Source organism: Oryctolagus cuniculus, chromosome 10 (genome assembly GCF_051225735.1).
Source record: "Oryctolagus cuniculus isolate XC-2025 breed Fujian yellow rabbit chromosome 10, ASM5122573v1, whole genome shotgun sequence".
Taxonomy (NCBI): Eukaryota; Metazoa; Chordata; class Mammalia; order Lagomorpha; family Leporidae; genus Oryctolagus; species Oryctolagus cuniculus.
Window position 1 is genome coordinate 12,927,668 of NC_142876.1, and position 24,709 is coordinate 12,952,376.

The 24,709-nt window shown below is 37.5% G+C and overlaps 1 protein-coding gene across 4 annotated transcripts in view; it reads right to left on the reverse strand.

Moving 5' to 3' along the window:
* CDH7 (cadherin 7) overlaps positions 1-24,709 on the reverse strand; it is a 159,801-nt gene that overhangs the window by 8,234 nt on the left and 126,858 nt on the right. For all 4 annotated transcript variants that reach the window (XM_051851139.3, XM_089304998.1, XM_070049871.2 and 1 more), the window contains exons 9-11: positions 23,928-24,049; positions 23,174-23,291; positions 19,408-19,659 (exon numbers count right to left, since the gene is read on the reverse strand). In XM_051851139.3, coding sequence (XP_051707099.1) covers positions 19,408-19,659; positions 23,174-23,291; positions 23,928-24,049 — 492 coding nt within the window. The remainder of the gene's footprint in view (positions 1-19,407; positions 19,660-23,173; positions 23,292-23,927; positions 24,050-24,709) is intronic.

Here is a 24,709-nt window from a genome sequence, read left to right on the forward strand (position 1 = left end):
CCTTTGCATTGAGTACGAGTGAAGTAGAAAAGGCACTCTAGATAGAATTCAACACTATACGAGTTATCTGCAGTTATCTATCTGTAAATAAAATGCCTTTTAACAATTTTTACTGCATGAACGTAAGTGTTTTTCCTATAAGGTCTAAAAGGATCAAAATATACACTAAGTGGATTGTTGCTTTGGCATTTAGAATATATTAGAAAATAAAAATACGAAACCCAAATGGACCTCACTGAAGCACAGTGAGCTTGTATGAAGTAAGCAGGAAAGAAGTGCACTCAAGCCTCTACTTCTGTCTACTTTCAAAAACCAAAAAGCTAAACACTGACATTTAAATACAATGAATTTATTATACTCAGTGAAAAGTATGTGCCTTCTTAAGCATTTCTCTTTTATCTGCTTTCCCAACATCAACAGGAACGGGACTGATGTAGACACTTTTAAGGGAGCTCTTTGGAAATAGTGACGAAAGCATATGTATGTATGATGTACGTATGTTCTGACACTTTCCTTTCTATTCCTATTTGACCCTATTATTCATCCTGTAAGCTTTGCATTTTATGAAAAGCTTGCCATTTAGACATTCATTTGTATTTCTGGAGCTTTTCTGACCCCTTTCTCATATTGCTGTGGCGCTTGTGAACCTCCTCCTTTTCTGTTCTTGCATGTGAATGCTCTCAGCTGACTGTACCCTACTAGCAGGTGTTGCTGCACGTCTTCCTGTTCTAAGTAGTCTGATACTCACCTTCCTCCCCTGCTAAGACTACTGTCCCTTTTTGTCTTCTGGACTTCAACATTTCCACCAGTCCAAAGCCTGTGGTTCCCAAGATCCACACTCGAATGTTACCACAGCAGGGGCTTGGGCTTTGCTGTAAAGCAGGCCTTGGATAGAAGTCCACCTTTACCTCACATTGGCTGTGTGCTCCTGGGGCAAGTTAGTTCAGCTAACTTATCCTAGCTATACCTGATGGTAGCCAATGTCAGTGTTCACAGGGTTGATTATAAAGATAGACATGAGAATTACGTAAGCAGTTAGCTGAATTCCAGGGGCTTTTATTTTGTGCAGCAAAGCAGTGTTCATGGTTCCTCTCCTGCCTGTCAAGAACATTAATTGTAAATTATATGATCACAGCACAGGAAAATATATTCTTATTTAGCCAAAGAAAAATAGGATTAGGTAATAAGCAAAGTAGGAGGTATACTACATATATGGGTAAGCATGTGCATTAAAAATTAAATGAGACCCAGATATGGTGTGAAGGTGTGAAATGAAGTTCTGCACATGAGATTTAAGATTTGAGCTTCACAGCATTTCTCTGGAATAGGTTCTTTCCAATTTGACAGTTATCTTAGGCACATCCAAGAACATTATCTGTCTGTGGTCAATGCAATTAAATGCAATGACAAAGAGGTATACCCCACTTGTCTCTCTTGTGTGAGCTTACAACTTTCATAGACGATAACTGAGAAACAAAGCCTATAATAAGAAGTGCTTGGAGAAACTACTTGCTCAAGGAAAGACATATCAGTAGTTTTAAGACACATTGGTGAATAAAATGATTATTTTAAATGTACATACAAATTTATTTTCTGAAACATTTCACACAGTGCCATAAAAGTAAAAGAAATTACAGCAGAAAGTGGGACCCAGAAAACCTAAAAAATCAGAGTAAAGCAGAGAGCAGAAGGGTGAGTATGAAAGAGAGTGGTGATTGGATGGAGTGGTTGAGGAAGGTAACAGAAAATGTTGCACATATTGGTCAGCATTTTAAGGGGGAAATAACCAATTGAAAGACAAAGATGTGGGTCTGGCACTGTGGTGTAAAAGGCTAGGCTGAGCTCCAGTATCCCATATGGGCACTGGTTTGTGTCCAGGCTGCTCCACTTTCCAATCCAGCTCTCTGCTATGGCCTGGGAAAGCAATAGAGGATGGCCCAAGTGTTTGGCCCCTGAACCCACACGGGAGATCCAGAAGATCTTGGTTCCTGGCTTCATATCAGTCCAGCTCTGGCCATTGTAGTCATTTGGGGAGTGAACCAGCAGATGGAAGACCTTTTTCTCTGTCTCTCCCTCTCTCTGCCTGTAGCTCTACCTCTCAAATAAACAAACAAATAATAAAAAAGAAAGACAAAGATGTACGAAATGGATGAGCTCAAGAGGAAGGGAATGAAAGTGTGAGAGTAACTAGATGTCCATGTACTCAAAGTCAACATCGAAGTAGGCATCACACTTCAAAATTCTCAACTGTTTTTTTTCATATCATGAATCTTAGGTATATACGTAAATTATTTTTATTGCATTGTAAATATACTTCATACTTTGACAAACTTGCCTTTTGACTTACAAGTCTTCAATAAAAAAGAAAACTAAGAGTACTGATGGATGCATTATCTACTGGTGTAATACACACAGAGGGCATTAATATATCATGCAGTTTTCCTCATTCCTCAATTTTGCTTGAAAAAAATGGGAAGTGTTTTTGCTTCCCAAAAAATGGGAAGTGTTTTCTACAGTTAGATAATTTAACATATCAATGACTTAAGGAATATTAATTTCAAACTTTTACATGACCACATATAAGATACAGTTTAAACTTTACAGAAAAAGTACTAACTGCTTTTCAGGGACTATGCAAATAATTCCTGTATGAACATGAATATTTTCTGCCTAAGTAATCACAATTTTATACGTTTTATGAAATCTTATCATTTGTCTTCTCTGTCATATGAACAAACATCCTTCTCAGTGGAGATGAAAGAAAATATTTTAATTAAAGTACATTCATGTGACAATATTGTGCTGGTTGTTCATGAATTTATATATTTATTTAATAAACATATGTTAGCCACTTATTATATGTACTAAATATGATGACACAGTGCTGCACAGAGTGAAATGTACACATTTTCTCCTGGAACTTGTAATTCACTGAAAAAGATATCAACCAAAAAAATTGAAAACAGAGTTTTGGTTATTTAAACAGAGGGAATTAAGATGAAGATTTAATGAGGGTAACTAGTGGCTCAGGGATAGGCAAGAACAATCTTGGTACTCAGTGGGCAGAGGTTTGAGGCCAACAAGGATGGAGGCAAAGAAAGAAGTAGGAGGATAAAATTGAAGATATAAGCATGGGCCAAAGTATACAAACTCAAGGACAAATGTGGTCTAAGGACTGCATGATATAATCATTCCAGGGGCGTGTGTTTGCTGAAGTGGTTGAAGTTCCACTTGGAGACTCTACATCCCATATTGGATTGCCTGGTTTGAGTAGTCAGTTTGCTGCTACCCATGTGGGAAACTAGGATTGACTTCTGGTCTCCCGGCTTCAGCGTCTCTCAGCCCTGGCTGATGTGAACATTTGATTGAACCAGATATGAAAGATCTCTCCCTTTTAAATAAAATAAAAATTAAAAAAGCAATCAATCACTCACTCGTGATGAAAGAGAGGAAGAGAGGAAGTACATCTAGAAGAAATTACAATGTTATCACTGCAGTAGAAGTATAATGCTTACCTAAAGTTCTGGTGTCTTAAAATTCAGTTTCATAGCATTCAATTTAAATTTTCCGAGTATCTGAGTATAGGAAACAGTGGTGGATGTTGGAAAAGTTGTATCAAGAGAGATCCTACATGTAAACTGCTCAAATGTTGGAGGATATATAGATGCAGATTAGTGTAAGTTGTGATAAATTCAACTTAGGTACAGATGAGCATAGGTGAAAATAAACATGTCACCCAGAACAGCATTATTCTTCCAAAACTGAGAGAAATAAAATGAAGCTGGAGAGAAATTATGTAAGTGTATGACACACAACAGTTTGTAAATTAGTGGACCCCTTTATTCTCAGCTTTACTGTGGTTTGTGGCAAACACATATCCAGACATTTAAATTGGAACAGGATTTTTACCAGAACACCTGAAAAGTGTTTCAGTCCTACAACAGTCAGCAGCCTCATCCTGGAGAGTAGCAATCACATATTTGTATCTACAATTGGGAAGCCCTGCTTGCCAATGAGTTTCTTCTATCACCACGTGCCAGGTATTCTTAAAGATGGCAGGCACCTTAGAAGTCATGAAGATGTAATCTACAGGCAATTGTAGCATGGTGCTCCACTATTCTGGAGTTCAGTACCTCAATGTCATCCTGAGTTCTCTGCTCTGGATTTTCTATGCTTGGTACCACTCCTAAGTAAGACTGTGTATATTTTATTAAATATATCAATGCATTTCATTTTTATAGCATATTCAAAATATTTAGTCTGGTATTCTCTTAAAGCTGCTAAATAATGTGAAATGCCATTAAACTAGATCTTTTCCATCCTAATACTCTGAAAAATAGTTCTTAAAAAATCTTATTTTAAGACTTTACAAGCTACTCTGTTAAATATCACGTTCTTAAGATTAAAGAATCATTTAGTTACTACTGCCACTGCTATAAAGTCTGAATTTCATTTATTCAACAATATTCTTTAATGAGCAACGATTTGCTAAAACTGTGAGCCCTTTAGGGCAGTGATTTTGTTCTCTATAGGTTTATTCTAGGCACAAAGAACAGCATGTGATAGAGAGTATATATTCAGTAAACATTGGTTGAATGCATTAGTCAAGCACTGGCAGAACACTGAGACCACATTAGAGCTATGCAGAAACCCCTAGCTCCACATCTGCACAGGCAAGAAAATCAGTTGACTGTTATATAATGAATTAAATTTCATAACAAAATATGCTAGAGAAATATATTTGAGGAACAACTGTTTTTACCCTGCTTGCACCTAAATTCTTCCTTTTCTTTTTAATTCTCATAGGAGGGATGAACTCTGAGTGGTAACTTGAAGAATGTGTCAGATTTCGCCACTCCACACTACATTGGCTATGGTGTCTATGAACAATTTTGACTTCTTAATAGCCACAAAATAGCTGTCTAGATTTTCACTGCCCAGTATGGCTGTCATTAGCCACATGTAGCTTTGAACACTTACAATAGGAATATTCTGAACTGAAATGTGCTTTAAAATGCACATAAATGTTGAAGATTTAATTTTAAAACAAGGAAATGTTGCATTAACAATTTTATTTGCTGCATGTTAAAACAATAATTTGTGGGTACTATGTTGAAAAACATAATATTTATTTCACTTGTTTATTTTTTACATTTGTAATGAAACCACTTGAAGGTTTAAAATTGCATTGGTGGTTCACACGGTGACTCATAATAAATTCATTTTGGACAGTTAACCTAGACAAACAATAATTTCAGAAAAAACTAGACAGAAATCTTAATTGCATATGTTCTAAGATATTCATTCAGTTTTTATTGTCAAATTACATATTGAACAGTGAACCAGCTATTAACTGTGATTATCAGTATACTTATAAAGTGAATTTGAAAAATAATCTAATATAAAAAAGAAGTACTCTAGCGGGTCTGTGTAGGAGTTCAATAATTCATAATAAATAATTATCCATATCAGTGTGCAAAAAGAACTGGATCTTTCAATAATTTTCTGTTTTTAATTCTTCACTATTCTTTGATCATGTTGATTTACATAAAACTTACGAAAAATGTGCCACATTCTCTCTGTTGGGCACTAATTAAGTTTTGCTAATTTTCTTTTAATCTTGAATTGAATTTGAAGATTTTTGGATTTAGATCAGAAATAACCATAATGAAGATGCTTCCTATTCTCACTCCATTTCAATTTCAAACCATCTCTTCTGTCCCCATGCACACAATTCTACCAGAGTTCAGCACTCTCATCAAAAAATAGACCAATAAGTAGAAACAGTCTCCACATATTTTCTAACTAATAATTTATCTTCATCTACACTAAATTTTGTTTAGTTTTTATTTTTTGTAAAACTATCCTATCTCATGCTTGCACTTTCTTATACACTGAGTGCGTTTGAGCCACAACAATCTATTTTCCCTGTTATTTCCTGTATTAAGGATATCAAAAATATTCACGTTGTTAGCCCTTTGCTTGCATGGAATATCTGTCCTATGTGATGTAGAACTCAGCATGGAAACTCAGTATGGTCAGGTTTCTTGAACTCATTCAACAGAATATGATGGTGCTTCCTGCAGTCGGTTTCCAAGAAAAAGAGTTTTGCACTATCCTCTCAAACCACAGTTTGTTCTGTGACTACTCTTCTCTAAGAAGGACTTAAAATAAACACTCTTCAGGTTCTATTTTTTGTTTTGTTCCCTTTGCATCTCATGTAGCTCCTAGGTGAGCCCAATGAAACCCAAGATTTAACTGTTTCTTATATGGCAAAAGTTGATGCCTCTTAGACTTCTAAATGTTGTGTCTATCTCTCTGGAGAATCAGATCATATTATGAATGACCTCTCACAATTTTACTGATAATAAAATATAGCTACTTTTAAGAATATAATAAATTATAAAAATGGCAATTATTTTTCTGCTTATTACTGCCACTGCTTTTACTAATACAGCTTTCAATCCAAATGACTTCACTCAAATATCATTAGCTTCTAGGTTGAAACTCATACTATTCATCTAATTTGTTTCATATTTTTGCTGTTCTCCCCAGTAAGGGAATACATACATAGAAACTTCCAGATAATCTTTGACTCCAACTTATCACTTTCTCTTTGTTTTCAACTCTGTTCATCCCATATACCATTCAAACAATACTTGTATATTGTACCCCATGGAATGTGCATCAAATCCCTTCCATATATTCATTTTCTCTGCTTATTTATGATCCTTATCTGCTCTGCATCCCTGTTATTCCATTTGTTGAACATGGAGACTTAGATAAAATATAGTATCTCTTTCTGCCTCTGTTTCCTCCAAATAAAATGTAGACTGCTCCCTCCATCTAAAATGGAGACTGTAACAATTGTTACTTCATAGTGAAATCTTGAGTATCAACTGAATTTCTTTTTGTAAATTTGTTAAATGTACCTCAACATTGAAAGTACTGTCTTTTTGTTAAGTAATAATTCATATTTTGTGAACTCATACAACAAATTCTTGAATAACTCAGTTCCTATTCCTTTGGTTCTTGCAGCAAGTGGAAAGTTATGGACCTGATGCACAAACAGAAATATAAACTTTATTATGCACTCACATGTGATTATGATGATCTGATATTAATTTAGATGCATGTGATCTCTATTTTATCTGCTAGATGGAAAGTGAATAATAGAGATACCATAAAATATACAGTAAAATATACAGTAGGGCACGATAAATTATATTCATGAATTATTCAAAGTATTTTTTCATCTGTGTATCACACTAGGATTTGCAAATATATTGTAGGGGGAAGTAAGAGATTATTATTTAAGAACTTTTATATTTTAGCTAAGAAAACAAATAGGTATTTTGAAATTTGATGAGCACTAGAAAGGAAATAAACAGGTATTATGATTGAGAATAATGAATGTAAAGGGAACCTAATTTATTTATGGTGATAAGGGAATTCCTTGGGAAGAGAAAAGATTGAAGCTGGAGAATACATGAAAATATGAGCATGGCAGGTTAAGGGGGTCAGAAAGAACATTCCATGAAAAGTGTGGTTTGAAAATGATGACAAGAAAGACCCTGCGACCCTTTCTAGTGAGTGACCAAATGATCAGAAAGCCTGGTATCTTAGAGTGTTGAGCTTGTGTTAAGAACAGGATTCAATTTGTGGACCATGAAAAAAATCTGGGCTCTGTGTAAGTACTTTTGATGCATATCAACTGTTTCAAATGAAGACATGAAATAATTTATTCTTTAAAAAGAGAAATGCTAGTCTGGTTGTGGCCAGAAAAAGGTATCATATAAAGTGACATCTGAGCTAAGAACTAAAGAAAGAGGAGACATCAACTTATCATTCTGTTTCAATCTGTGTGCTGTGGAGTCAGGGTCATACCCAGATCCCCAGCAACAAAGACCAACATCCCAAGCTGCACATATGGATTCTATCTGCTAATTATGCTCACAAAAGATAAAAGTTTTGTAATTTATCTAATCCAAGTGAATGACTGAGATAAAGTAGATGTTGATATAACATTTTAAATTGGTAACAAAGTGTCCTTGACATTTCTACTTCAGTATTTCCTCTATCTTTAGTCATATAATCTGAATTGTAAGTTATTATATTATAAATTTATGGTCATTAACCTGAAAATATAATTTCAATGCTTTTAACCCTTGTCATATATATTTTACAGAAAAGTTAAAGAGATGGGCTGAATCTCAGAAACTATAGAAACGGAAAATGTGAAAATTCAAGATCTAATGGATAAACTTTTTATAGATAATAATAAAAATAAAATAAAATGCCATTTTCCATTAAGGGTACATTGAAATTATATGTTGGATTCTGCATGCATGGATAGCATATCTTCTATATGTCAGATCATTATTTTATGAGGTGTTATGTATATAAAGATAACAGCATGCTTATTCCTGCCTCTGAGAGCAGGATTCTACTAGAGATTCCTGCCTCTGAGAGCAGGATTCTACTAGAGAAAACAGAAAAAAGGACAGACTAATAAATCAGTCAAGTTAAGGTTTAATGCTCTAGTACTATTCAACTCTATGTATTATGTTGCCATTAGGAACAGCACTGAAGAAGCCAAGGAAGTGAATTTTGCACTCATAAAGGAGTTAGACACTAACAGATTCTAAAAAGAGAAATTTCAGCCATAAAAAAGTAAGGTAGGTTAGGGCACATATGACCAAACAGATGAGCTGAGAGAAATCAACACAGGCAATTTGACTAAAGTATACCCTGTGAGTAAAGAGAAATAAAGACCAATAAGGAGGAAGCAGTACAATCCCGGAGTTCCTGGGATTTTTGTCTGTAGACATTAAGGAGTCATGGAAATATTATTTTAGACTCAAGTGTGTCACAGTCATATTTTCTTGAAAAGCCTTAGCCCGTATGATTTACTAATGGGTTGGCTGTGGTAGAGAATGCATCAGTCAGCATAATTCAGGACAGGAGAGGTGGATCCTTGACAAAATCAAGGGGAAGAAATGAAATGATTCAAGAACTCCCAAAGCAAAATTAACAGTAGTTGAGAGCTGATTTACTGTGAAGGATGGAACACAAAGAAGAAGGTCTCACTGATTACACCCAGGAAAATATATTAAGGAAATAATTCCAAAAAAGAGGCAAAGATACAGGAAAATTGCTCAGGACTTGGTATTTCTTTTTGGATTTCTAACTTCAGTTGTCAATAGTACAGGGAATACACATAGTTAGATCAGCAGTGAATGATATGAAACAAAGATTTGCAATACATGTGAATAAAATAAATAATTCTTTCCATGTCTCAAGACAGGGGAAGCTTTATTTCCAGCTGAATATACTTTGCTTTCTCACAAAACAAATATCACAAATCTCTTTAAATGTGAGAGTTGGAATGGTTTAATCTGAATCTCATTTAAGACAGAAATACACTGTTGTTAAGTAAAATGACTATTTCATGAACAAAGACAATTTGTATATTATATTTTGGCAGTACTGAAATATATCCTAAACTTAGCGAAATTTTATGTGTGTTCTCTGGAGGTTGGAAGTAATTAGAGGGTTCTATTAATTAGACAGAGTTAACCAAGGCACTGATAAAAGCCACTGTGTGAAACAGATCAAAGATACTGCTGCCTCTAATTTGAAAATGTCTGGGTTGCAATAGCCACAGATCTATAGGCATTTCCCAGAGACACAGGGATCTTTCATATTGGAAAACTTACATGTGAAAATACTTTCATCTATAAGGAGCAAGATAGGTTAGAGACATACAACAAAGCAGATGAGTCTGAGATCCTGCCTGTGCTCACGTCCTGACACTCATTCACCCTATCACTTTCTACACATTCTGTCTAAGCTGTACGTTTTTCATACCAAAAGGGAATACAATAATAACACTGTGTAAGAATTCTGTTATATGAATACCACTTAAGCTATTATCTAAAACACGGTATGATCTTACGAAATACAAATCATGTTTGGTATGCTCATACTTGTTTGGAAAGAGGAACACATCTGTTCTCACACATTGGCTATGATTATCTCTAGGGCTGCTATGTGAAATATGTTCTATCATAAATCATGATGAGGATCAAGTTTTTGTACAGTGATACTATTTTTAGCAACTTATTAATATTATTCAGTAATGTCCACTGTCACAATACCAGGAAAATATTTTTCTGTTGAATAAAATCATGAGTAGCTACAGTGATGAGTGGTGAAAAATAGTTTAGCATTTGGAAATCAGGGAAGAAAAGTGAAAATGCATGGCTGGTAAGTGACAAGGTGGCCATACAAAACATCCGGGTAGATTTGAGTTCTATGCACTGAACTGTGAGTTTCTACAAATACCTGATTAAACTGGAGTTTATGAAGCTGGGCCAGCCTAATTATGTACAGTTTTGTCAGAAGAGCAAAGAACTAGAAGGAATGCTATGGGATTTCAATTACTTAGAACTCAAGGCCTAGGGAGGGAAAAAGACAAATTTTAGTGAATTCAGTGGCAGCTTTCATGCACAGTGAAAAGCTCCTTTGGAATAATAACATTATCTAACCATAATATACTTAAAAATAGGGGGCAATATTTAATCTTGTCATCTATTTTAAGCCCCCAAATTGAAATTCTTTCCTTATTGGTTAAACATCTGATGTCTCAGTCATTCCTAGACTTTTTTAAGAAATGTTTTCATTGTGCTATAAAATAACTGTGCATATCAATAAATGTGAACTTAGTAAGATGCATAAATTGGTATTGGTGTTAGAGACGGGGAACATATTTTTCAAGCAAGAGAATACTAGAGCATTTTTCTATATGTTGATGGCATTTTCTGCATGAAAAAAATTTGAGGCACCTGATTGGCCACTGTATCATGAAATCTGAATAGGACAGTAATATTTCCCATTCAAGTACTCATGATAAATAAAGGAAATTCCATGTTCTAACCTTTGGGTAATCCCTTTCATTTAGAGAATTCAGGTGTAAGTTGTTAGAGAATTCAGGTGCAGGTAAGTTAGAGATGAAAGTGAGGGCAAAAGTGAGAGAACTCAGATAAAAAGTTCACCGATAAAGTGAAAAGAATACAAATATAAGTGAAAACTTATAAATCTACCTTCAGATAACATGCATTTCAGATCTTGAGAAAGCATATCATGTGAATATTTTTTGTATTTTAAGGTTTGGTGCCTTGTGATTTAATCTAAAAAATAGTGGTTGAGAATAAGAAAACCAATAACCATATTAACTAGCCTCTTTCTTCTTATATGAACTCTTATAAATCCTGAAGCACCTCCAACTGTTTCCCCCTCTGAAAGGCAGAGAGGTTAGGACTAGAGTTGATTTCTTGGATGTCTCAGTTTTGTAGAAACTTCATTGCATACCCTGTTGTTAGGTTACGAGCAGCTTTAATTTGTCAAATCAATGGAACAAAATTTGAAATGTAGGGGCTGGTGTTGTGGTGCAGTTCCATGGCATACTCTGATGCCTATTTAGCTCTTTGCTAACAGGTCTGAGAAGACAGCAGATGAAGGTCAAGTGCGTGGGCCTCTACCACCTGTGTGGGAGACAAAGATTAGAGTTCCTAGTTCCTGGCTTCTGGTTACCCCAGTCCCAGCTCTTGTGGCCATTTGGGGAATGAATCCACAGATGGAAGATTATCTCTCACTCGACCTCCCAGTCCCCGCCCCACCCACACACATTGCTCTTCTTTTCAAATAAATAAACACATCTTTAAAAAAGTTGACATGTGGAAAATTATTTGATTTTGTTAGGAATCCCAAGCCAGGAAGCTTCACTGAACTCAATTCTCAAGTTCTTCCCTAATCCCACCTCTTCACCTTGCTCTCTTCTGGCAATATTTGCTTAGAAGGTTTGAATGAGATAGCTAATGTTTAGACATAAGATTCACATCATTTTAGAGGCAGTATGAAAAGTGGATTTTTTTGAGATTTATTTATTGATTTGAAAGGCAGAGTGGCAGAGAGAGAAAGGTCTTCCAACCACTGATTCACTCCCCAGATGGCCACATGGACAGAGCTGCACCAATCTGAAGCCAGGAGCCAGGAACTTCCTATGGGTCTCCCACGCAGGTGCAGGGGCCCAATGACTTGGACCATCTTCTACTGCTTTTGCAGGCCACAACAGAGAGCTGGATTAGAAGTGGAGCAGCCAGGACTCGAACTAGCCCCATTTGGGATGTAGGCTCTGCAAGCGATGGCTTTACCTGCTATGCCACAGCACCTGCCCCAAGAATGGGTCTTTGGGCACTAGAAATCAAGTATGAGGTAGGCTGTGTGCCTAATCTGTCTCCTCTATGAATATTCAATTCCATAGGCTTTAGTACCTCTCACGTGAAAAATCCAGAATGAACACAGACTCAAAAGAGACCAAAGAGTCCTGATTATTTGCTTCTAACTATTTAGGAAATAAGATATATAGACCACAATTCTGAGCTATAATGCTGGCATTGAACATACTTATTATTCACAGAGCCACTATAAAAATGAAAGCAGCAGGTGGCCCCTGGTTCAAAACCATATTTCAATACAATATGATTTTGTTGGATTTATGTTTTTTTAATTTTTTTTTTTACTTTTATTTAATGAATATTAATTTCCAAAGTACAGCTTATGGATTACAATGGCTCCCCCCCCATAACGTCCCTCCCACCCACAACCCTCCCCTTTCCCACTCCCTCTCCCATTCCATTCACATCAAGATTCATTTTCGATTCTCTTTATATACATAAAATCAGTTTAGCATACATTAAGTAAAGATTTCAACAGTTTGCTCCCACACAGAAACATAAAGTGAAAAATACTGTTTGAGTACTAGTTATAGCATTAAATCTCAATGTACAGCACACTAAGGACAAAGATCCTACATGAGGAGTAAGTGCACAGTGACTCCTGTTGTTGACTTAACAAATTGACACTCTTGTTTATGGCCTCAGTAATCACCCTAGGCTCTTGTCATGAGCTTGCCAAGGCTATGGAAGCCCCCTGAGTTCAATGATTCTGATCATATTTAGATAAAGCCATGGTCAAAGTGGAAGTTCTCTCCTCTCTTCAGAGAAAGGTACCTCCTTCTTTGATGACCCGTTCTTTCCACTGGGATCTTACTCGCAGAGATCTTTCATTTAGTTTTTTTTTTTTTTTCCCCCAGAGTGTCTTGGCTTTCCAGGCCTGAAATACTCTCATAGGCTTTCCAGCCTGATCCACATGCCTTAAGGGCTGATTCTGAACCCAGAGTGCTGTTTAGGACATCTGCCATTCTATGGGTCTGCTGTGTATCTCACTTCCCATGTTGGATTGTTCTCTCCCTTTTATTTTAATAATTGTGGAAAGTTTTAAGCAATGAATAAAATATAAAGGTTAAAAACTTGATCCTTAGAAATGAGACATTCTTAATTTGTTGTTTCATTAACTGCTATATTTAAATTTAACAGAGAAAGTAATTACTTAATTTTGAAAAAATTTCTCAAACCTGTATACACACACACACACAAACATACACACCCCTTCATATATGTTATATACAAGAATTACATCTAGTGAAATGCTGCATTAGTAACATTCAACCATATCTAACCTGACTCTTAAGTAATAAGAACCAGAAAGCAACCTAAATTGCTAGGAACACCAAAGTCACATGTGAAAGAAATTACTGCAAGTGAATCCAGCTTCATCTCTAAGACAGCTTTGAGAATCAGTGACTTGATCAGCTCTTGTCCTGACTGTTGATGTACAATGTAATACTTTATCCACTTTAGTATTTTTTTGTTCTAGTACTATTGGTTGAACTCTGTAATTAACACACAATTATTCTTAGGTGTTTAAATTTTAACTGAAAAGTGATCCCTGTTAAATATAACAGTGGGAATAAGAGAGGGAGGAGATGTACAATTTGGGACATGCTCAATCGGACTTGCCCCAAATGGTGGAGTTAGAAATGTGCCAGGGAATTCCAATAAAATGCCATCAAGGTGGCATGTACCAATGCCATCTCACTAGTCCAAGTGATCAATTTCAGTTCACAATTGATCATATTGATAGGTCTAAGAGTCAAAGGGATCACACAAAGAAGACTAGTGTCTCCTAATACTAACTGATGAATCAAAAAGGGAGAGAACAATCCATCATAGGAAGTGGGATACACAGCAAACTCATAGAAAGGCAGATGTCCTAAATAGCACTCTGGCCTCAGAATCAGCCCTTAAGGCATTTGGCTATGGCTGAAGAGCCCATGAGAGTATTTTAGGATGGAAAGCCAAGACACTCTGAAAAAAAAAAAAAAAAAAAGACGACGACCTAAATGAAAGATCTCTGCAAGTGAGATCCCAGTGGAAAGAACAGGGCCATCAAAGAAGGAGGTACCTTTCTCTGAAGGGAGGAGAGAACTTCCACTTTGACTATGACCCTGTCGGAATAAGATCGAAGGCGAACTCAAAAGGCTTCCATAGCCTTGGCAACTCATGACAAGAGCCTAGGGAGATTACTGACGCCATAAACAAGAGTGTCAAATTGTTAAGTCAACAACAGGAGTCACTGTGTACTTACTTCTCATGTGGGATCTGTCCTTAATGTGTTGTCCAGTGTGAAGTAATGCTATAACTAGTGCTGAAGCAGTATTTTACACTTTGTGTTTCTGTGTGGATGCAAACTGATGAAATCTTTACTTAATATATACTGAATTGATCTTCTGTATATAAAGATAATTGAAAATGAATTTTGATGTGAATGGAATGGGAAAGGGAGCGGGAGATGGGAGGGGTGCGAGTGGGAGGGAAGTTATGGGGGGGAGCCATTGTAATCCATAAACTGTACTTTGGAAATTTATATTCACTAAATAAAAAAGGAATAAATAAATAAATAAATAAATAATGAAAAGTTTTAAAAAATTGAGAGATTCTAAAATGGCGGAACAAGGAACAATGTACTGTGTTACGCCAGGGATAAAAAGCAAAAAAATAAAAATTAAAAAAAAAAAAAAAAACAAGAAGTGCACTGTCAAGGGAGAATTAGAGAGCACCATGGACCTGAGTGGAAGGAGAAGACGCACAGCACAAACACAGACACAACACACAAAAAAACCGAGAGCCAGAGTAGGTGGCAGCTTGGAGACGGAGCTGAGATCAAACTTCTTCAGCCCATGGTGATATAGCAGGAGGGAGAGTGTGTAGTGGAATCCAGCCTGGAGCCCTAGGGGCTAGCTAGTACCCGTGGACCCAGTGGAAGTAAAAGGCACACATTTCTCACCCCACCCTCCCCACAATAACTCCAAGCATCTAGCTGAGAGGGTGGACACCATTTTGGGCTTGGGTGGCAGATGCAGAAGCCCTTGTGGGCACACACAGCAGCTAGCTGAGCCGGGACACCATCTCCTCAGCAGTACTGGTGGCAGTGGCAGGGAGAGGTAACATTTGGCCAATGGCTTTTGTGCATGTGTGTGATCCAGAGATTCTGGCAAAGGAAAAAATCTGTGGTTCCCACTGACTTTGAGCCTAGCTGAGAGCACAGATGGTGGCTGGGCACCCATCTAAGACTGAGAGGCGCTCCCAGCCTCCCAATATACCACAGGCTCCAGGGCTCCAGCCACCTCGGCAGAGCACCTATGAACAACTGGCTAAGGGAACATTTGCCTCTTTGTGGATCTGATAGGATGGCAGGGCAGATAGGAACCTCTGCACCCAGTGATTGTGGGAAACTTATGTACTGCAAGGACTTGGTGGTTGCATGAGAGCATGCAGGGTATAGCTGGGTCTCTGGCCAGTCACTGTATGCAGCTCTACCAGGATGCCTATTTTCACCATTGCTATTCAAACTAGTCCTAGAAGTTTTAGCCAGAGCCATTAGGCAAGAAAAATAAATCAAAGCGATACAAATTGGAAAAAAGGAAGTCAATTATCCCTATTTGCAGATGACATGATTCTCTATATAGGGGATCCAAAAGCTTCCACTGAAAGACTATTGAAACTCATAAAAGAGTTTAATAAAGTGGCGGGATATAAAATTAACAGACAAAAATCAATAGCCTTTGTATACACATACGATGCCATGGCTGAAAAAGAATTTTTAAAATCAATCAAATTCACAACGGCTACAAAAGAATTAAATAGCTTGGAAAAATTTAACCAAGGATTTCAAAGATCTCTATGATGAAAATTACAAAACACCAAAGAAAGAAATAGAAGATTGCATTACAAAATGGAAAAACCTTCCATGTTCATGGATTGGAAGAATAAATATCATCAAAATGTCCACACTATCAAAAGTAATTTCAGATTCAGTGTGATCCCAATCAAAATACCAACAACATTTTTTCAGATCTAGAAAAAAATGATGCTAAAATTCACATGGAAACAGAAGAGACTCTGAATAACTAAAGAAATCTTATACAACAAAAACAGAGACATCACAATACCAGATCTAAAGACATACTACAGGGAAATTATAATCAAAACAGCCTAGTACTGATATAAAATCAGACACGTAGACCAGTGGAACAGAAGAAAAACTCTAGGAGACAGTCTACAAATCTACAACCAACTTATTTTTGACAAAGGAGCTAAAATCAAGCCCTGGAGCAAGGAGTCTCTTCAACAACTGGTGTTGAGGAAAATGGATCTCCACGTGCAGAAAGATGAACTAGACCCTTACCTTACACCTTACACAAAAACCCACTCAAAATGGATGGAAGACCTAAATCTATGACCCAGTACCATCAAATTACTTGAGAACATTGGGGAAACCATGCAAGGCACTGGCATATGCAAAGACTTCTTGGAAAAGATCCAAGCAATTCATGCAATAAAATAGACAAATGGGATTACATCAAACTGAGAAGCTTCCGCATTACGAAAGAAATGCTAAGCCATGTGTAGAGGCAACTGACAGAATGGAAGAAAACATTTGCAATCTATGTAACTGATAAAGGGTTAATATCCAGAATCTAAAAAGAGCTAAATAATTAAACAACAAAGCTAACAATCCAGTTAGGTAATGGGCAAAGGACTCAAAGAGGCATTTTTCAAAAGAGGAAATTCAAATGGCCAACAGGCACTTGAAGAAATGCTCAGGATCACTAACCATCAGGAAATGCAAAGCAAAACCACAATGAGGTTTCACCCACCCATCAGACTGACTCTCAGAAATCAACAACAAATGCTGGCATGGATGTGGGGAAAAGGTACCCTAATCCACGGTTGGTGGGAATGTAAACTGCTGCAGCTGCTGGGGAAAACAGTATGGTGATGATACTTCAGAAACCTGAATACAGACCTAACATGACCCAGCCATCCCACTCCTGGGAATTTACTCAAACCAAAAGAAATCAGCATATGAGAGTTATCAGTACTCCCATATTCACTGCTGCTCAATTGTCAGTAGCTAAGTTATGGAACCTGCACAGACGTCTATTAGCTGAAGACTAGATAAAGCAATTATGGTATATATACTCTATGGAGTACTACTCATCTGTGAAAAATAAAAATAAAATCCTGTTTTTTGCAACAAAATGGATGCAACTGGAAACCATTATGCTTAGTAAATAAGCCAGACTCAAAAAGACTGATGTTATATGTTTTCCCTTGATTTATTTGATCAGTTTAAGTTCTTGAATAATAATTTCCATTATTCTGAGATCACTGTCAATATGTTAGTAACTAGGTATATGCTTTGTTAATAGAGCGTGAATTTTTGCATCATCAAAAACACCTGACATTTCTGAATGTTCATTATATGGGAGGTATAGTGTACCTTATATGACTTATCTCATTTAATTTTCCCAATAACCTTATGATGCTAATTCTATAATTTTTCAGCTTTAAATTAAAAGTGTCTACAAAGGAATTTATACTCCTCTGAGGAAGAACTAGTGCATTTTAAAGGCATAAATAAAAGCTGGGCTTACCTATCTCCACAAATATACTCTTTAAACTTTATACAATACTACCTCCTCCTGTAAATGTGGTTTTTATAAAAATCTGTTCTAAATGGATTTCTTAATTCAATTCCCCCCCCCAAAAAAAACACATAGTACAGTCTCAGGTGCAATATCAAGTGTCTGTTTCCCTGTCATAGGAAGTTACATGGAAGGAGAATGCTGCTCTGGAATAAACCCACTACCCTGTGGCCACATTGGACGTCCCAATTTTTAAAAGGTTGCTGTAGAATCTTACAAAACTGGGGCCTAGCACTATGGTGTAGTGGGTAGGGCCACCACCTGCAGTGCCAGCATCCCATATGGGTGATGGTTCGAGACCTGGCTGCTGCTCCATTTCTGATCCAGCTCTCTGCTATGGCCTGGGAAAGCACTGGAAGATGGCCCAAGTGCTTGAGCCCCTGCACCCATGTGGGAGACCCAAAAGAAGCTCCTGGTTCCTGGCTTCAGATCAGCTCAGCTCTGGCTGTTGTGACCATGTGAGGAGTGAACCAGCAGATGGAAGACCTCCCTCTCTCTCTCTCTCTCTCTCTCTCTCTCTTTCTCTATTTCTCCTTCTCTCTATGTAACTCTTTCAAGTAAAATAAATAAATCTTAAAAAAAATTAAAACCTATACCTTTAGTGTGAATTATAAACCTAATCCTGTAAAACAGCAATCAAGTAAAAGAACAATAAATATGTTGATACTTTCCCAGGAGTTACTGCATTTACATTGCTGAAGAAGAAAACTTTTCAAATTTGCAATATTCTAAGAGAGCCACCTTAAATATTTCTCCAAAAATGTAGGATATAAAATCAAACTTTCTTAAAGAAGTATACTATCAGAATATAGACAAAATTCTCTGTAGAGTATTCTAAAGTGAAGAGCTGGAATGGAGTAAGTTTTAAAAAAAGCCATTTATCTTTGCTGTTGATTTAAATAAATGAATTAATATTTCCTCTCAGTTTCACTTTACTATACCACTGGAAACTATGACCAGGTTTTGGTTGTTTCTTAGTGAAAACAACATCCAGTAAATATTTGCAAATGTTCTCTAGAAGACCTTTTAAAGACAAAAAGATTTTTATCTTTAATCATCTGACAGTAGGGTGACAGAGTAAGACAAAGAGATCTTTCATCTGCTGGTTCACTCCTAAAATGGCCCCAACAGCTAGGGATGAGCCAACCTGACGCTAGGAACCCGGGATTCTCTCTTCGTCTCCCCCATTTATGGCAGGGGCCTAAGTACTTGGACCTCCTTCTGCTGGCTTCTCAGAGCATTAGCAGGGAGCTTGATCACAAGTAGAGCAGCAGGGACTTCAACCAGCACTCTGTACAGGATGCCAGCATCACTCATGGCACCTTCACACGCTGTGTCACAAGTCCAGGCCCCAAAAAGATAACTGACAGAACAGAGAAGAAAACAGGGACGTCACGAGGCGTGGCTGCTGTTGCGACTGCTCACAAAGACCCAGCACTGGAAATCACACTTACCCAACAACGTCAAGACACAGGCAAGTATTGCTATCAGGGCTCCTGTACTCAGGCCAGCAGGCAAGACGTACGCCTCCGCGTTACAAGTCTGAGCTATGCCATCAGCGTCACAGTCACAGACTCGAATGGTGAGGGTGTTGGTGCTGCTGAGGGAAGGGGACCCACTGTCCACAATGAAGATTGGCAGATAGTAGACGGACTGCTCCTGTCTCCGGAAGCCATTCCGCCTGGTTAGTATTGAGGCTGTGTTGTCTAGGATAAAAAAAACAAGTCTATAACAGAAGATTTCCAACGGAGTCAGTTGTCCCGAACTTTATTTAACTCACTCCATTTACTTTGATTCCTTAATTAGGGAAAGTTATAAAGTTACAGATCTTTTTATTAAAAAATTCTCTTTGAATCAGTTTCAACAGAGACATACTCCCTAATACATTTTAAGATACTTACATCACTCTGCACAACTATGACCAAAGAAGCAGTTATGAAATAAAACATGAAAACATTTATGAATTGTTAATTGCAACTTTGTAAAAACTGCATATAGGATACCAATTTTACTCAAATTTGAAACATATGCTTCTAGAAAGGGGAGTAAATACTGACAAGCTAAGTATATTTTCAGCATCATCACAGAGAACAGATGAAACTTCCAATCTAAACTTTCTGTCAAAAGTTCCAAGCTCAGTACAGCAAAATGTAAGACAAGACACTCCAGCTTCATTTACACGGAGACAGACATATTAACCCTGCAATGCCCTAACTGGACAATGCACATGTACTCATGTATTGAAACATCACATGGTACCCCACAAATATTTATAATTTCATATGTATATTAACTTTTAAAAAAGAAGTTTAGTATGCAAAGCTATTCAGAAAAGAAATTTGTACAGTTTCAAACAGTTCTAGGGGCATGAACTGTGATGTAGTGAGTTGGTTAAGCTGACAACGTGTGGCACTGGTATCCCATATGAGTGCCAGTTCAGGTCGTGGTTAATCCACTTCTGGCCCAGCTTCGGCTAATGCTCTGGGAAAAGCAGCAAATGATGGCCCAAGTGCTTGCACCTCTGTCACCCTTGTGGGAGATCTGATGTGATTCCTGACAACTGGCTTTGGCCTAGCCCATTCTGGGCATTGTGGCCACCTTGGGAGTGAACCAGCAGATGGAAGATATCTCTGTATCTCTCCCTCTCTCTCTGTAACTCTGACTTTCAAAATAAATACATGGGTATTTTAAAAATTCTATATTGTTACTTTTAGAAATTAAAACCACAGGTATGCAAACATTGTATCAATGACAAAAACAAGTCACTCCTGTTTAATTTATATCAATCTATTTCATCTAAATACTTATAGTCATTATGAAACTTTAAAAAGCAATCAATAATTCTATAACTTAAGTGGGATACCTGTTTCAGAATCACATTTTTTAATATCTATTGGTGCTTTTTCCACCTAAATGTCTTAACCAATTAGATAATTTGTAAGATGTGAAACTTATAGCAAGTAATGAAAAGGTAAAGGAAAGGAAGAAAACCCGGTCCATAGTTTCATGAGTGTATATATGTTATCCTTCTAAACAGTCAAATTTTATATTTATCCAATGTTAATCTGGAAGAATTAACAGTGCTCTAATGAAGGATCTAGTTGAAATCCATTCTGACTCAAACAGCACAAAACAGCAAGCCCACACCTAACTTCAAAAAATGCATTGCTTGTCACTACAGCAGGGATAGAAATAAAGCTGTCTGGTGCCAGATTCTGTCCCGGTTGCTCCTCTTCCAGGCCAGCTCTCTGCTGTGGCCAGGGAGTGCAGTGGAGGATGGCCCAAGTGCTTGGGGCCTGCACTCATGTGGGAGACCAGGAGGAAGCATCTGGCTCCTGGCTTCGGATTGGCACAGTGCACCGGCCATAGCGGCCATTTGAGGGGTAAACCAACAGAAAGAAAAGCTTTCTCTCTGTCTCTCTCTCTCTCTCTCACTATCTAACTCTGCCTGTCCAAACAAACAAACAAACAAAAATCTGTTTGATCTTCAGATTCCAAGTGGTGGGATTTTTTATAAACTGATCTTTTACTGGAAAATTTATACATGCAAAAGGTATTCACTGAAAAACTAAGCATGCATTGTTGAAGAATGCTGTGTTGAGTACACACCTATCAATGCACAGGTTCATGCCACCACTAGCTCAGTTGACATATATTTCTATGATTCAACAGAAAAAGTTTCACAAGATATTGATGTGTAATCTCCCATGGTTGACATCAAAGTCAACTCCCCCCCCCAACACACACAAATACACAGAATTGAGGAGCAGAAGCTGTAAAGTCCATCAGAAGATAACTCAGGATTCAGAAAAGAGTTTACAATATGCACAATGTGCTTTATTTGCTCCCTAAGACAGAAGACAAAAAAGAATTAGCACTCTATTTGGATACTTTCTCTCTCTATTTTCTTGAGCTTGGTTGTGGTTGTGTGAATATAAATACAGACACTCTGGTACACATCTGCTCAACAGCCCTGGTGGCGCCGGTTATGACTGAGGGGCAACGTGTTCATCCTTCCTGTGAAAGTCATCAAGTCCCCTGCCTCCGTCCTGACCAGATGAAGCCCAGGGCTGAGAATAACGCTTTCCGTCTATGATTAAGTGAGAGAGTCTGGGATTGCCCGCATAGGAAATGTTCTTCTTTTTATATTACTGAAGGGAATAGATAGCGTTCTCTTTAAATGGAGAATGGAATCAGGAGAAAATTATTGTTTTCAGATTAGTTTTTGAGGCCAGAGTTGGATTTTCTGCTCTAAAGGAGATTTTGGCCTCAGGCAAAAGTCCTCAAAATACCCATCTTCTGAAACCAAGTCTTTTTAGACAGGCCAGTATTTGACTGGAATATCTATTACTGCAATTTCCCCTGAAACCAAGCTTACATAATCAGCCTAAATGAAAGGAAGAACTACATCTTCCATACTGTTTGGAGATATTATTCTCCCTTTATATCAGGTTCAAATACAGTTGTCTGCTGAAATAAGTATCTTGAATAGAAATTCATTCAAATATATATATATATATATATTCAAAATTAGACAAAAAAGTACAGGTTCTCATGCTTTCTCTATAATTATTGTAATTGTCACTGTATATCTACTAAATGAAACCAGAGTTTATTCACACGTTTGTATGAAGTTGGTTTGTTCGTGACACCTGGGAAACTGCTAAGAGCAGTTACCTTTGAAGTATAGAAATGTGATTTGACAGGAGAACGATTTATTATCTGTAATTTTATAATTCTCAGTATCATAAATATATTATGACTATGATTTGGTTTCCTTTTATTTTGCAAAAATATAAAAATATCTGATGTTATTGAAAGTATTAAATTAAAAATGCATAAAGTCCAATTTTTTCTGAGTGTCTCAAGTTTTGTCTATGCAACATAAGCCTTATTAAGGTATTAAGCTGGCCGTCAACATATTTGGGTCTTTGCGAAAAAGAATTTGGTATAAAAATAAGGACCCAAGTGTCTAGAAGAAAAGAAAGAAATAGATCTAAATTTCACCATTTGGCTTTAGGCCTAAAGTGATCTAGATAACAGGTCCTCCTTCATGACAGCAAATCCATGGATAAAAATCACTTGAGGGGCCAACTGCCCTTTAATTAATGTCCTTGGCTGTTCAAAAAAATCCATGATCAGCATTTCTGTGGGAGAACAAGGGTGTGCCCTGGTGAGGCTGTACTTGCTGCCGTCACCAATGACAGCAGCGGTACTTACCTTTGTTATCTTTGAGTGTAAAATTGTGGTTATTTGTTGCTTCGGTTGTTAAGCTGAAGTAGAACTGGTGTCCACTGGCTGGCTCATCCTTGTCAACGGCACTGACTTTCTGGATAACCTAGGAAAAGAGCACACACAGCAGGGAAGCATGCCTCGGTTTTCTGAGGTCGAGACAGAACAATTCTAATAAATTCCAAATTTCTGAACGAGCAGGGCCAGAAAGGGTCAGGTGGAGTAAAATGAACCCAATCTATAAGAAGGCTGTATGGAACATCATGTCCTTCTAGAATTTTACGTTTGAATTTACTTTTGTGAACCTCGGAAATAAGCCATGCCAATTGATTAGACACCCCGGCACACATCACAAGGCGCTGCACACCATGGGTGAACCAACCAAAATGAGCCTGAACTGCACTTAATTCTTAGAATGTCAAGGCACTTAACCCCTGCTGTGTAAGAGGGAGCAGCCCACTAAACCTTAATGCTCTGGGTTTCCCCTACAAGGAGTGGGAGCCCTCAGCCATCAGGCTGCTTCTACAGTGTTTACCTTTTCTTCCCGAGGAGTTTTCGTCACCCAATTAAACCAGACTCTGCAAGTTCCTTTAATATTAGTTTATGCTACACATCAAAGTGTTGGTTTTGCTGAAACAAGCTGATTACATTTTATCTGAAAGCTGGAAGGATTTCAAAGACAACTGCTGCTGGATATTTTTAAAGTCACAGAGGGGGAGTACAGTGTTTGAAAGCCTCTTACCTGTCCTGGCTGGGCGTTTTCACAGACGGTGGTCTCATAGTCCATGGCAAATTCGGGGGCGTTGTCATTTATGTCGAGAATGGTGATGGCCACATAGCCTCTTCCCACTTGAGATGGGTTCTCTAATGAATAAGATAATGCATTACTTACTCTGATAGCAAAGCTGTTTGGCTGCCATTTTACTCAGGAGACAATTAGAATCAAGAAATCAGGTTTGCCCCTCTAAAGCAGAACTCAGAATAAAGCCATAAAGAATCTTATGAAATCCAGAACCACAGCACTGTATTCCTCAAAGGAAGCTACAGACATATGTACTGTGTGTATCTTTCTATATATGTATGCATATATACATGTTTAAATGTGTGTTTATGGATATATTGTACATAGAAATGAATCTGTGATCTATGGATAGATGTATAGGCATCTTCAAAGAATTTGTGAAAAATGTGTAGTATGAATCTACATATGCATTTCAAAGTTTTTTTTCCCCTCAATACTTATTATTTACTTTGAAAGAGTTACAGAGATAAAGAAGGAGAGAGAGGTCTTCCATCTACTGGTTTACTTCCCAGATGGCCTTAATGGCCAGATCTGGGGTAGGCTGAAGCCAGGAGGAGCCAGGAGTTTCATCCAGTTCTCCCTCATGGGTTGCAGGGATCAAAACATTTGGGCCATCATCCAGTGCTTTCCTGGGTGCACAGCAGTGAGCTAGCTCTGAAGTGTAACAGCTGGGACATGAAGTGGAGCCAATATGGCATGTTAGCATCGCAAACAGCAGAATT